This window comes from Corylus avellana, chromosome ca5 (genome assembly GCF_901000735.1).
Source record: "Corylus avellana chromosome ca5, CavTom2PMs-1.0".
Taxonomy (NCBI): Eukaryota; Viridiplantae; Streptophyta; class Magnoliopsida; order Fagales; family Betulaceae; genus Corylus; species Corylus avellana.
The window spans coordinates 8,149,980-8,164,608 of record NC_081545.1 but is presented as its reverse complement, the minus strand read 5'-3'; the positions used below and the strand labels follow the sequence as shown (position 1 = coordinate 8,164,608).

The 14,629-nt window shown below is 36.8% G+C and overlaps 1 protein-coding gene across 1 annotated transcript; it reads left to right on the top strand.

The window, feature by feature from the left end:
- The first annotated feature begins 11,188 nt into the window (after positions 1-11,188).
- Positions 11,189-12,877, top strand: LOC132182937 (coumaroyl-CoA:anthocyanidin 3-O-glucoside-6''-O-coumaroyltransferase 2-like). Its single transcript, XM_059596305.1, has one exon. The coding sequence runs from the start codon at positions 11,272-11,274 to the stop codon at positions 12,673-12,675; it is 1,404 nt and encodes a 467-aa protein (XP_059452288.1). The 5' UTR covers positions 11,189-11,271; the 3' UTR covers positions 12,676-12,877.
- The last annotated feature ends 1,752 nt before the right edge of the window (positions 12,878-14,629 follow it).

Here is a 14,629-nt window from a genome sequence, read left to right as displayed (position 1 = left end):
CGCACTAGTCACAAGGCTCAAGCTCTTTGGCCAAGAACGGGCAGCACCCTTTTTGGGTCTCATGGTGGTTGAGAACAAATGGTTCTCAGTTTTAGTAACCGTGGGTCTCTCGTTTTGTTTCGATAATCACAAAAACCAAAAATAAAATAAAATATTATCGAAACAAAAATAAAATATTAGCAGCAGACATATTAAAACTAGACTAAGCAAATATGGCCTAGAGAAGGCTCTGATACCACATGTAAAAATATTGAATATATATAAATGCTAATTAACAATATAATTAGCAGCGGAAATTTAATATATATATGTATATGTACCTCCAGCCATTGCTTTGCTCAAGCAGCTTGAAGAACGACTCCACAGCAATCAAACTAAAACTAAACAATTTTATTGAGAGGTTCTTCTGACCTATGCCTACCAGTGAGTGCCAATTGATGGAATACACAGGCCTTATTTATAGGTAGGTCAGGGGACCCTCAATTAGAGCTGTTACCTTAATTATTCCTCCCATCAAGGAATAAAAAATCAATCAATACAGCTAATTGATTCCACAAACATTAAATCATTAATTAAATCAAATACTTGTTCCACAAGAATTAAATCAGTGATTTAATTAAGAATATTTGATTGAAATCAAATACTTGTTCCACAAGAATTAAATCAGTCATTTAATTCATAATATTTAATTTACATAATAAGCTTCAAATTGGAATAGAATATTGAACACCGTAATTTTATAATTACAATAATATATGTGACATAAAATGACATACTTAAATGAAATTTCTTACATATTGATGTTCTGTAGACCAGAGATACCCACCTACACGGCTACACCTTTCTCAAACTTTTTACTTTTGAGTTTTTTGGATGTTCGGCTAAAAAAAAAAAAAAAAAACCCTTGAAGGAAGAAGGAAGAGGACGAGACAGAGAAGAGAAAAAAAAAAAATAGGAATTCGCTTGAGGAGAACGACGACTAACGACTGAGTAGTGGTCCTGATTTTTTTGTTTTTTAAATTGTTAAACCCTACACGTGGCAAATTGTGGTCCACTGATCTAAAGTGGGGCAAAAATGAAAAAAAATAAAATAAAAATGGCACATGCAAGTCACATGACCATTACCATTATATTTAACCCTTTTGACTGACGGAATGGGGAAAAATGTCATAAGTTGATAGTTCATAGAAGAAAAATGCTAAGGCCATGTAGTTCATAAAAACAAAAGATAATTACTCCTAATTAAAATAAGTTAAGAGGTTTTCATATTCAAGATAAGAAACAAACAAAAATGTTTCATAATTAAAATAAGTTAAGAAGTTTTCATATTTAAGATAAGTTGTTCTTACTGCGCAAAAGGTTCCACTTGGTGGATTTACTAGACGTGACTTTTGGAATTGTGTCACACAAGTTGATTGTTGAGATGGGTTAGGCCGAATAACAATTATAATTTTACGTGTAAATTCTTGAATATCTTGTTTACTTGCAACAAAATATATTTTTGTGAGCTACCATGCTGCGCTTGTGACTGGCTCTGTATTCACCGAGAGCTTGAAAGAATGCATCATGGGTTCATGGCCATGGGAGGCTCGGCCATCCTATCTTCTTTTTAGTTTTTAATTTTTTTTAAAAAAGAATATTAGTTTTATATATTTATATTTTTTTATTATTAATAACATGTATTGTAATTTTATTGGCTCTAGCAAAATATATTAATAGAATCTATTAATTTTTTTTTTTTTAACGAAATTTGATAACAGTGAGTAGTTTTTTTATTTATACATATTCATATAGTTATTGAAATATTTTAATACTATATAGAGCTAATTGCAAATCAGGTAAACCACATATACTAATTTCGCATTTTTTCTAAACAGTTTTAAAAAGGGATAAAATTAGTCTCTTTTAAGATGAGGGCTAGATATGTTCGCCAGTTGGAAAAAATAAATAAATAAATAAATCATATAAGAACCATCAAATGTTGCCCATTGAGGTTCTTGGAGTTGGAGTGCTCAAGGCAATGCTCGTTCTTAGGTGTCAGGCGAGGGCGGCACAAAGGAGTCGATCCAAAAAATGAGAGCTTGGAGAAGACGGAGAAGGGGATCCTCCGCTACCCACCTATTGTAGGACGTGAGGAGGTTGTCAGAATGTGGGGGTCCGCCGCAACCCACCCAAGCGCTTGAGAAGGTGGGTTGTAGCCTTGTAGGGGACCCTCCTCCTCCGCGACCCACCTTGTGAGGTGGTCGCGAAGGCGGAGCTCCCTTGTGAGCTGCCTCAGCAAAGGAGAAGCTAGATTGTGGGGCACCCTACTCTACGATCGACCTCCTTAGATCTACAGGGTGGAGGTTCTCCATGAGCTGGCTCTGTGGGTACGTGGGTGAGTTGCTGGAGAATCCACCACCACTTGCAAAAATTTTGGTCATGCTTATATGATGAATTTCGCCCAATGTTATTGAATGTAAGGTAGACTATATGATGACAATTAATTTGATGATCTACGACTCTATAGAACAATTTGGCTACCTAATTTCGCCCAATTTTTTTTGTGCTTAGAAATTCAATGATATGGACATCAAGATCAAATGGCTTGAAAAGACTTCAAATCTTCAATGATTATCTAGAAAAATGTCTTAATATGCTGGCAACCATGAACTCACACCAAACAAGGTCCAAGAAAAGATCTAGCTAGATGCTGTTCTGGGATGCGGAGCTTCAGTTTGGGTTCCTTTTTAACCTTTTTTTTCTCTTTTATATATATATATTTGTGCAAAAGACACGCGATCACAATTATGGTTAAATAAGGCGAGAACAATCACACACAAGATAACACCAAGATTTAAGTGGTTCCCACGATGTGAGGTACGTCCACTGGCGGAAGCGATCATGGAGAAATTCACTATAAAAGATGGAGTACAAAAAAATAGAGTACAGAGAAAATCACTCAGACCCAAAACCCTAATACACTCAAATCTCACTATCACACAATTGAGATTATTTTCAAAGGAAAAAACAAAAGAAAGGAATACAAACTCTTCGTCTTTTGCTAGGATACAATGGCGGCTAGTCTCTTCTATTTTTCTCCCCTACTGTGTAGTGTTTTTCTCTCTTATTTTCTTTAGGGTTAAATGCTAAATACCCCCGGGGTTTAGTTACTTTGTTTTTTCCCCCTTAGGATTTGATTTTTATCATAGGAGGTCTTTGTTGTTTTGATAATAGACCAAAATAATCCTTCTATCAGTTGACCGTTAATTGACTTAATATAACTCCACGTAAACCAATCAAATGTTGACACGTGGCACCTATAAATTTTTTTTAAAATTAAAAAAAAAATGTATTTAAAAAAAAAAAAAATTGGGGGTGGCTCTTGGCCATTTGGGGGTGGCTCGGCCACCCCCAATACCCACTTGGGGTGGCCAAAACCACCCCCAACCACCATTGGGGGTGGTTTCGGCCATCCCCTAGGCTCTATGGGGGTTGACGAGTCACCCCTAATTTTTTTTTTTTTTTAAAAAAAATATACTTTTTTTTTAATTTAAAAAATTTAAGTAGGTGCCACGTGTCAACATTTGATTGGTCCACGCGGAATTCCGTTAAGTCAATTAACGGTCAACTGACAGAAGGACTAATTTGGTCTAGTATCAAAACCACAGAGACCTCATGTGATAAAAATCAAACACTATGAGGAAAAAAATAAAGCAATTAAACTTCATGGGATATTTAGTATTTAACCCTTTTCTTTATGGTAGCCCACCCTTTGTCTCTATATGCGCACGGCTTCTTGAGAAAATCAAGAAGAAAAACCTTCTCTGCTACTTCCTTTTACTTGTGTGGCACTACAAAAAGACAACCGCTATTTCTTTCTTGCATGCGGCGCCACAATAGAATTGAAGGCTTCTTGTGTTTTTGCTTTTCACCCTACCTCAAGACTATATGCCACTTGCCTTTTATAATGGAGTAAAGTCGGTCAACAAGGCTTCTCCGATTCCAAGTCTAACACTGAAACCAAATCCCAACATAACTCGTATTTGAGAAATAGAGTTCAAACAAAGCAAGGAGAAATAAAAGCAATGGGGCCCACCGACTTAATTGAGCGTTGAAAAGTCACATAGTCAACAATCTCCACCTTGAATTGAAACTCATCAAGTCGCAACAAAACGAATCTCCTTTTGATGCCTCCGCCCAAGCCATTAAGGGCTATCACAATTCATAAGTATCACTCAAGTCCAAGCACCTCTTGAACTTGAGCATAGGACCTGGTTTAGACTGACTACAATGCTTCTCTAGGCCACACAGCTTTCTCTGTTGGCTCTTTCTTTCTATAGACCCATTTGCACCCTTTAGCCTTATTTGCCTTGAGCAATTCTATCGATTCCCAAGCTTTACCTTTCTGTAGTAACTCCACCTCTGCTGGCATGCCATTTTGTACAAATGATGAAACTCCACTACCAGCTGTTAGAGTAAAAGAAACCATGTCCTCAAATCCATACATTTTCGGTGCTTTTCGATCACGTTTCTCTCTGCCTCTTATTAAAGAATAAGGCTCTTCTCGGTACTCTGAATCTTTTGACGATTTTTCGCCATCACATATTTCCGTGAGTGAACGTTGTTCATCAAGCTCCACCTCCACAACCTGTTTCCCTTCTTGGCTTTTAGTCGATACTTCATTCTCACTCTTTCTTAACATATAGGCCTCATCAAATACCACGTCTCTACTAACAATCTTCTTCTTTGACACTGGATCCCAGAGCCTATAGCCTTTAACACCAGATTCCAAACGATGACAAATACATTTTCTTGACTTTGAATCTAATTTTGATCGATCTCCACTCTGCACATGAACGTATGTCGGACAACCAAATATTCTCAACATAGAATAATCAACCGGTTTACCTGACCATACTTCCTCTGGAACCTTGAAGTCAATCCCAGCAGCTAGAGATTAGTTGGTGACGAAGCATGCATAATTAACTGCCTCAGCCCAGAAACTCTTTGGCAATCATGCACTCAACCTTATACATCTTGCCTTTTCCAACAGTGTTCTGTTCATCCTTTCGGCAACTCCGTTATGCTGTGGAGTCCCTCCCATTTTGAAGTGACGAGTAATGCCTTATGTTTTGCAGAATTCCAAGAATGCAGTGTCTTTGTACTCTAACCTATTGTCGGAATCCCAAATACTTCACTTTTCTTCCAGTCTGATTAAGGGTGTCAATGCGGGTGGTTTCTAACCGCTCGCTAACTGCTAACCGCTATAACTACTAACCGTTAACCGCTTAACCGTATTAACTGCTAACCGCCTAACCGCCTAACCGCTACAACCACATAGCGGTTAGCGGTTAAAGGTTATTAGGTTTACTAACCGCAACCGCTAACCGCCTTTTTATATAATATTTTTTTATAATTATAATTATAATAATATTTATACATATAACATAATCACTTGATTATTAAATCACATTTTTTGTTTTTTTTTAGATAATTAAATCACAATTTGAGTATTGATATAGTATCACTATAATTTATATAATTATATCACATGATCAATTGATCATTAAATCATTTGATTACATAATAACAAATTATACATATATAATATGACATAACTCATAAGTATACAAATTCATACTAATACAACAATTAAGTATCTAGAGACTTAGTTCCAATATATGTTATAAACTTATAAGTCTATATATGTTATAAATTATAATTATGCATATATACATATAAATAATATAAATGTATAAGATCAATACTTAATCATATGATTCAATGACAATTTAAATACTTTATTCAAGTTAATCATATTATTAATGTACAATGATAATGTGATTCATATAATATCAAATTAAGTAATTGGCATTATATTCAATAATGTGTTACTTATAACCACAATTGAAGTATTAATGTATTATCATTCTAATTTATATGATTATATAATAACAAATTATACATATATAATATGACATAAGTCATAAGTATACCAATTCATACTAATACAACACTTAAGTACCTAGAGACTTAGTTCCAATGTATGTTATAAACTTATAAGTCTATATATGTTATAAATTATAATTATACATATATGCATATGAATAATATAAATGTATAATATCAATACTTAATCATATGATTCAATGACAATTCAAATATTTTATTTAAGTGAATCATATTATTAATGTACAATGATAATGTGATTCGTATAATATCAAATTAAGTAATCGACATTGGATTAAATAATGTGTTACTTATAAACACAATTGAAGTATTAATGTATTATCATTCTAATTTTAGTAATATTATCACTATAATTGATATGATTATATAATAACAAATAATACATACAATCATATATATCATATGTTTTATTTGAACTTCTTTTATATATTGTATTGAACTTTTTTTTATATGTTGTGTCAATTGTGTTGAATTTTTATTAAAAAAAAAAAAGAAAGTTAACCGGTTATGATTAAGTACAAGTAAATGTAAATTTGAGGTCAAATATTTTTGATTTTTCAATATGGGCTATTTTTATAGCAATTGGGCCTCAGAAGACATTAAAAGTATAAAAAACAAATGAGGGTAAAAAATGATACAGTAATAAAAAAGCCCACAATCGCCTAAAAAAAGCTCAAAAAGCCCCAAAAAAAAAACCCCCAATTTTGAAAAAGCGGTTAGTGGGCGGTTACCTATTTCACTAACCGCTAACCGGCAGTTAGTAGCTAACCTCTATTGCGGTTAGTGAAATCTACTAACTACTAAGGCGGTTACGATTAGCGGTTATTGCCAATAACCGCTAACCGTAACCATATTGACACCCCTAAGTCTGATTTTCCACCTACGCCTACCACTGCTTGAAGATGATGAAAACCTTTGACTTGTGCCTCATAAAATACACTCGGACCTTTCTTGAGAAATCATCAATAAAACTGACAAAATAATGTACATCTCCATTTGATGGCATCATCACTGGTCCCCAAACATCTGAGTGAACATAGTTGAGAACACTTTTACTTGTATGAGACGCCACCTTAAAGCTGACTTTTCGTTGCTTCCCATACAAACATTACTTGCAGAAACCCAATTTACATAACTTCACACCTTGCAACAAATTTCTCTTGTGAAACTCAAACATACTACGCTCGCCTAAATGACCAAGCCGCATATGCCACAAAACTATGTTATCATTATTTGGTTCTGCCGAGGTGGACACTACAGCTCCACCTGTAACTGTGTCCCCGAGTAATTTATAGAAATTGCCAATTTTCTTGCCTTTCATTATCACCATAGCACCTTTAGTTATTTTCATAACTCCATATTTGGCTAAATAACCATAGCCCAAATAATCTAATGTGCCTAATGAGATCAAATTTTTCTTAAGGTCGGGAACATATCTAACATTAGTGAGTATCTTGACAATCCCATCAAACATCCTGACTTTTATAATACCTAGTCAAATGGCCTTACACCTAGCATCATTGCCCATTAGCACTGTACCTGCATTACATGATTTAAATGTATTGAACCACTGCCTATTCGGACACATATGATATGAACAAGCAAAATCCAAAACCCAAGAGTCTATGAGAGAATTTTTACCTGAGGAAACTGAAAGAACATATGCGCTAACCTCGCTGTCATCAGACTCACCATCGGCCACACTAACTGAATCTGCAGAATCTTTCTGATTCTTTTTTTCTTCCAGGCCTTGTTTCATCAGCTTGCAAAATTTTCTGTAGTGTCATTTCTTGTGACAATAATGGCACTCCACATCTTTTGCATCTGACCGAGATTCTCCACCCTATGCCGATTGTGACATAGATTGATATTGCTTACCTCTGCCATTCTTCCCCTTAAACTTTTCTCTTCTGCGCTTTGGCTCAAACCGTGCTACAAGCCCATCAGCCTGATCATTGACAGGTTTTCTCCGTGTCTCATGTGACAAGAGAGATCCCGTCACCTCTTCAAATGCCAGAGTCTCTTTCCCCATATAACATTATCGTAACCAGGTGATCATAAGAAGGGGTAAGCGATGCCAACAAAAGTATCGCTTTATCTTCTTCTCCAATCTTCACTGCAAAATTCAACAACTGTGTATTCAATATGTTGAACTTGTTGAGGTGCTCCAGCAGATTTGTATTTTCCTCCATCTGTCAACCATATAGTTGCTTCTTTACATATAGCTTATTCGTTAAATTCTTCACCATATACAGACTCTCTAATTTCTGCCAAATTGATTATGTTTTTTCTTCATCAATCACACTGTGAATGACTTCATTTGATAAATTAAGATGGATCGCACTAGCAGCCTTCACATCCATCTCTTCCCAAACATCATTCTCCATCTTCTTGGGTTTCTTTGCCTTTCCCAATAACGCCTTGTGAACTCCTTACTGAATCAGCAAATCCTTCATCCTTCTCTACCAAAGAGAGAAATTATTCTTCCTATTAAACTTCTCCACTTCAAGCTTGGTACTCGCCATATTTGCCGTCAATTTGATTTCTCGGACCTAAGCTCTGATTCCACTTGTGCAAAAAACATGCGATCACAATTATGGTTAAATAAGGCGAAAACAATCATACACATGCAAGATAACACTAAGATTTAAGTGATTCACTCAATGTGAGTGATTCACTCAATGTGAGGTACGTCCACGAAGAAATTCACTATGAAAGATGGAGTAAAAAAAATATAATAGAGAGAAAATCATTCAGACCAAAAACTCTAATATACCAAAATCTCACTATTACACAATAGAGATTATTCTCAAAGGAGAAAACAAAAGACAGGAATTCAAACTCTTCTTCTTTTACTAGGATACGATGGCGGCTAGTCTTTTCTATTTTTCTCTCCTACTTTGCAGTGTTTTTCTCTCTTATTTTCTTTATGGCAGCCCACCCTTTGTCTCTATATGCGCGCGACTCCTTGAGAAAATCAAGAAGAAAAACTTTCTCTGCTACTGCTTCTTTCTACTTGTGCGGCACTACAAAAAGACAACCACTGTCTCTTTCTTGCATGCGACGCCACAATAGAATTGAGGGCTTCATGTGTTTTTTGCTTTTCACCCAAACTCAAGAATATATGTCACTTGCCTTTTATAATGGAGTAAAGTCGGTCAACAAGGCTTCCCCTATTCCAAGTCTAACACTGAAACCAAATCCAGATTTGAGAAATAGAGTCCAAACAAAGCAAGGAGAAATAAAACCAATGGGGTCCCACCGGCTTATTTGAGGGTTGTTAAGTCACATAGTCAACATATATATATATATATATATATAATAAAAATAAAAAAATTAAGCAATAAAATTTGACAAATAAATTTAAGGCGTAAAAGCATTCAATTCAAGTCATGAAATTCCACAGAGGTTTTATATTGATATATGTTCCATCCTTTTCATATTAAAAAAGAAAAAAAAAATTCTAAATTAGGACCTTTTCTATTTAAAGAAACTTTCCAATTAAGGAAACTGTTGTTACAATTCTTGTTTTGTTCTTGCATGTATTCAAATTACCAGGGGTCCAGATAAAAACTTCATTCAAATATTGAAACTTTTCAATATTTTTGGTAAACAAAGAATGATTAAACTATGAGATAGTATCTGAAGCCAAGGCGCGTTGCCCGCATCATTCATGTGATAAAGCACCAACCCGCATATCCCCAGGCGTCTAGCTAGCTTGGATTAAACAATAACAACAAGAGAGGTGCTGTTGTTCGGTCGTGGCAGAAATCAGGGGGTTTTTGCCACCAATAAGAAGTTGCCACCTAATCCAATCTTATCAAATTTAAGTTTACAAAATAAACACAATAACACCTGATTATTGACTTAAAATATTAATAAATTGTTTAAAATAAAAAAATGGAAGGCCCAAGGGAGGAGGAGCAGGCACCCTATTGCTACTGAGGTCGGCCACCCCCGTAGCCATGGGGTAGCTCGCCGGCCACCCCAATAGCCATAGGGTCCCTCGCCAACCACCCCATTTCCTATATCTCTCAGGCGCCAGCACCCGCACCATATTTCTCTCCTTACTCACTATTTTTCTTCCTCCCCCTTAAATTCACTCCCAAATCTCTCTCTTTACTTCTCCCTTTCTCTGAAACCTTCTCTGCCTCCCACGCTCTCTCTTTTCTCTCTTTATCTTTTACTCCCTCTCTGTTTCTCCATTTTTCTTAATCTTCTCTACCTCAACATCCCGAAATTTCATGCCATGGCCACCAGTAAAAACGTGGCCACCGGAAGTCCCATCGCCACCGCCGTCCTGGGACCCGTGGAGGATCAAGTGGTTGGACCCAATTTGAGTTGGAACAGGGACTGGGATGAGTAGGAGGATGAATCGCTGATGGATCCAGGAGATCGGTGGCTGAGGGCTGTGAGGAGGATAAAAATCAAGTGTTTTGTTCTCATTGTATTTTCTTGCTCCAAGTTGATTTGGCATTCATTTATTGGTGGGCAAAAAACCCCCCTTGTTTGCCACGACCGGACTGAAGTTATTCCCTAACAATAATCATATCAAGTAACAATAATAATGCACACATACCTGTAATATTATAATAATCAAAGGTGATCATGATCAAGATAAGACCAAAATAACAATATTCATATTGTTTGAACAGTTTTCTGAATGATGACGTGGGATGGATCTCATAAATATCTTGGTATCAAAGCTGCCGGCGTTGTTCGACGGGGATAGCTCCGATGCCTAAGTTAGTCACAGTGTTTAAGAGAAAATATAACTTGGAAAGTGATAAACAAGACAAAGGGAATAAAATATATTCAGCTAAGGAGAAGAAAAAGAAGTTACCAAAATCTGAGAAGGGACTCCACTTTTATAGGCATCAGGTTGTAACTGTTCACTTGACACTGTGGACTTTATCGAGGGTCCATGTGTCAAACAATATTTATATTCAAAGAAAGATGAAAAAATATCATACATATATATCCAATATTCCGAGAGTAACACTTCTCAGGAGTCTATATTCATGTAAAAGCTTGATTTATCGAGCTCTAGGGATGGGACGTCAGATTGTTTACCGGGCCCAACACAGCTGACCCATGACCCAACACATATAATAATATCGTAATCGGATTCTCCCCACTTGCTTGTCGTCATCCGTACCATTTTTCTAATCTGCCGGCGATGCTTTTGTTTTTTTTTTTTTTGTTTTTTTTATCTATTCTAAGAGAGCATCGAAGACCTTGGAAAAATGGAAACCGACGGCGATTTATAGGATTCTCTCTTATAACTAAGTCTAACCCTCTCTCTATCTCTCTTCAACGATGGCTCAACCGCTCTACACAGTCACGGTGATGGAGCAAAGCCAGGTTGCTCCACCACCCAGCTCAGTTCCTGCCACAACTATTCCTCTCAGTTTCTTTGACATCCCATGGCTTCTCTGCCGTCCCATGCAACGCCTCTTCTTCTATGAAGCTCCTCAACCCACCAACTATTTCACACAAGCCATCCTTCCCACTCTCAAACACTCTCTCTCCCTCACTCTCCAACGCTTCTTTCCCTTGGCAGCCAATCTGGTGTGCCCTCCTCCACAAACCCACAAACCCTATATCCTCTACGCAGAGGGAAACTCTGTCCCTTTCACCGTCGTTGAGGCTGCCGGCGATTTCAACCACCTCGTGGCCAGTTATCCACGGGATGTTAGAGAATTACACCACTTCGTGCCGCAGTTGCCCCCAACACACGTGTCATCGGATAAGACCCGTGTAATCCCTCTCATGGCCATGCAAGTCACAGTTTTTCCAAATGAAGGAATTTGTATTGGCATCACCTTCTGCCACATGGCAGCTGATGGAAGGGCGTTCCACCATTTCATGAAATCGTGGGCGTCTCTGTGCAGGACAGGAGGAGACTTGACTTGCCTTGACAGGTCACCGCCTTTCCATGACAGGGCTGTGATGAAAGACCCAAATGGGCTCGAGCAAAATTTCTTGGAGGACTGGTGGAATTGGGGGTCAGCGTGGACGGATGACACAGGTCTCATCAACGATTTTGCTGAAAAGGTTCGGGCCACATTTGTTCTGGGCCGAGCCCATATTGAGGGACTAAAGCAGTGGGTCAAAGGTCAATGCATGAACAAAGAAGCCTTGGAGTTGGAGCCATTACACGTATCAACGTTTGTGGTAACATGTGCATTCATTTGGGTTTGTTTGATCAAATCCCAATACAATGGAGCAAGTGATTTTTCGGATAATAGTGAGCTTTTCTACTTCGCTTTTGTAGCAGATTGCCGAAACCGGCTTAAATTTCCTGTACCTTCTACATATTTCGGAAATTGCCTAGCAATATGTATTGTAGCACTTGAGAAGGGTGAGCTACTGGGAGAAACTGGGATTTTCGAAGCTGTAAAAGTTATTGGAAACAAAGTTCGGCAGTCGGAGACTGAAGCCTTAAGAGGGGCAGAGACATGGCTGTTGGATTGGAAAGAAAAATCAGAAACAGGGACTCTTGTTACAGTTGCAGGATCACCAAGATTGGGTGTTTATGAGACAGATTTTGGGTGGGGGAGGCCAAAAAAGAGCGAAGTGGTTCATATTGATGTTACGGGGGCTGTATCTCTTGCTGAGTGTAGAGATGAGGAGGGTGGAATTGAGGTTGGTTTGGCACTTAGTAGGAAAAATATTGCTCATTTTACTGCCATCTGGGAACAGAGCTTGAAGCTTTTTTGAATCTCCATATTAGCTGAATAAGATTGTATCCATACTTGATATTGTCACAAGATCGTTTACATATATCATCATAAAGTTTGATCATTGGGACTTTGGATTTCTTACCCACAATGAGTTCGATGAGTTCCATTGGTTTTATATCTCTTTTCTCTTTCTATCTTGTATCCAATAAGTTGGTATTTATGGAAATGATCAATGAAAGGAGTCCACTTTTGTTATAATTTATCTTGAGATGAGACTTCTTTAAAAAGCTTTGGTGTGACTCACACACGTTACACGTACATATAGAGTTGTATATATTCTCTTGACTCAAATAGCCAGCATAGCTGTTGGCTGTAGCGCCAAGGATTATACAGTTGCATTAGAGTCCAAGGGAAAATTAAACGCTTGCAACCAAAAAACTCGAAGGGTGGTGTAATAAGGAGGCTTGAGAAAGAGCTTCTTACGGGGAGATGAATAACATGTTAAATTATCATTTATTTCACAAAACTTAAGCTGATAAGAAGAGGTCCGTTTGGTTTGCAAAATAAACTCCTGAAATTGAATGATTATTCCTATAGAATAGTCATTCTTTTGTTTGGTAATGGTCAATTCCTAGAAATAGTTATTCACGTGGGAATCATTAATCCCTTACATATAAGAATAGCTATTCTTGAAGGAATGGACAACTTTTTTCTAAAAAAACCAATTTATTTTCAAAATTTTATTTTAACCCTTAAATTTTGTTTTTTAATAATAATAATAATAATAATAATAATAAAAAGTGGAAAACCTAGAATTGCAGGGTGACCGACAACCGACAACCCCATTGGGTGGCTAGCCACCCCATAGCAGGACCTAGGGGTGGTCGCATCCCCTCGGAGCACCTCCCTGGAGTGGACCCCCGAGGTGTCCCGGGAGTGGTCATTTCAGGGGTGGCCAAGGGTGGCCCTAAGTCCTACTAGCAAATTTTCTTTTAATATGTGAGACCCAACACGTAAAATATTTAATTTAAATTGATGGAATTAAGGTTCCTTCCCAAGACTTTTAGTTCTAATATTTTGTCAAATTACTATTTATCCTACAAGCTTAAGCTGATAGTAAAATGTAAATTTAATCATTTAATCAATAATTTAACATAACATATTGAATTTTTCGAATCTTGTAGTTGAATTGTGTTTCAACTAAAATTTTAATCTTCTCCGGTGTTTAATCACTAAACATCGGGCTATCCTTATACCACATGCAGATTGTTCTATTAGTAGAAGCACCGGAGTCTCTCCCTTCGATAATATTGTCACATGGATTCAACCCAATAAATTGCCCATTGACTTAGCTCCTCTCCCTATGTGCTCTCGTGCTTGTGAGGGAGCTAATGATTTTGTGGGCCAACATATAAGACATTCACAATATTAAAATAATTGTTAAGTGATTAAATTTACATCTTTTTATAATGTTAGGTTTTTAGAATAACCTTGATTTCGTCAATTTACTCCATTTAAATTAAATATTTCACGTGTTGGGCCTCACTTATGAAAAATGGAGTTTAAGCCCACACGTAAGGGAAAGTATTAAAATAATGGTTAAGTAATTAAATTTACCTCTTCTTATAAGTTTATTTTTTTTTAAATAACTGATAATTTAACACACAATGAAGTGGGGAAGTGTCTTGCTATTATGTACCTCTGAAAAAATACAAAATGTATACAGACCAACATAGAGGGTATGTGGAATTCAGTGAATAAAATCTTTATCTCATACAACCAAGTGATAAGATCTCCACATAGATGCAAGAAACTTGTTGAATTGAGGAATTTTTCTTACATTAGGAATAAAATTACAGTTAAAGTAGGCCAAACAGATAGTCAAGGGAATAAAATCTTTATCTCATGCAACCAAGTGATGAGATCTCCACATAGATGCAAGAAACTTGTTGAATTGAGGAATTTTTCTTACATTTGGAATAAAATTACAG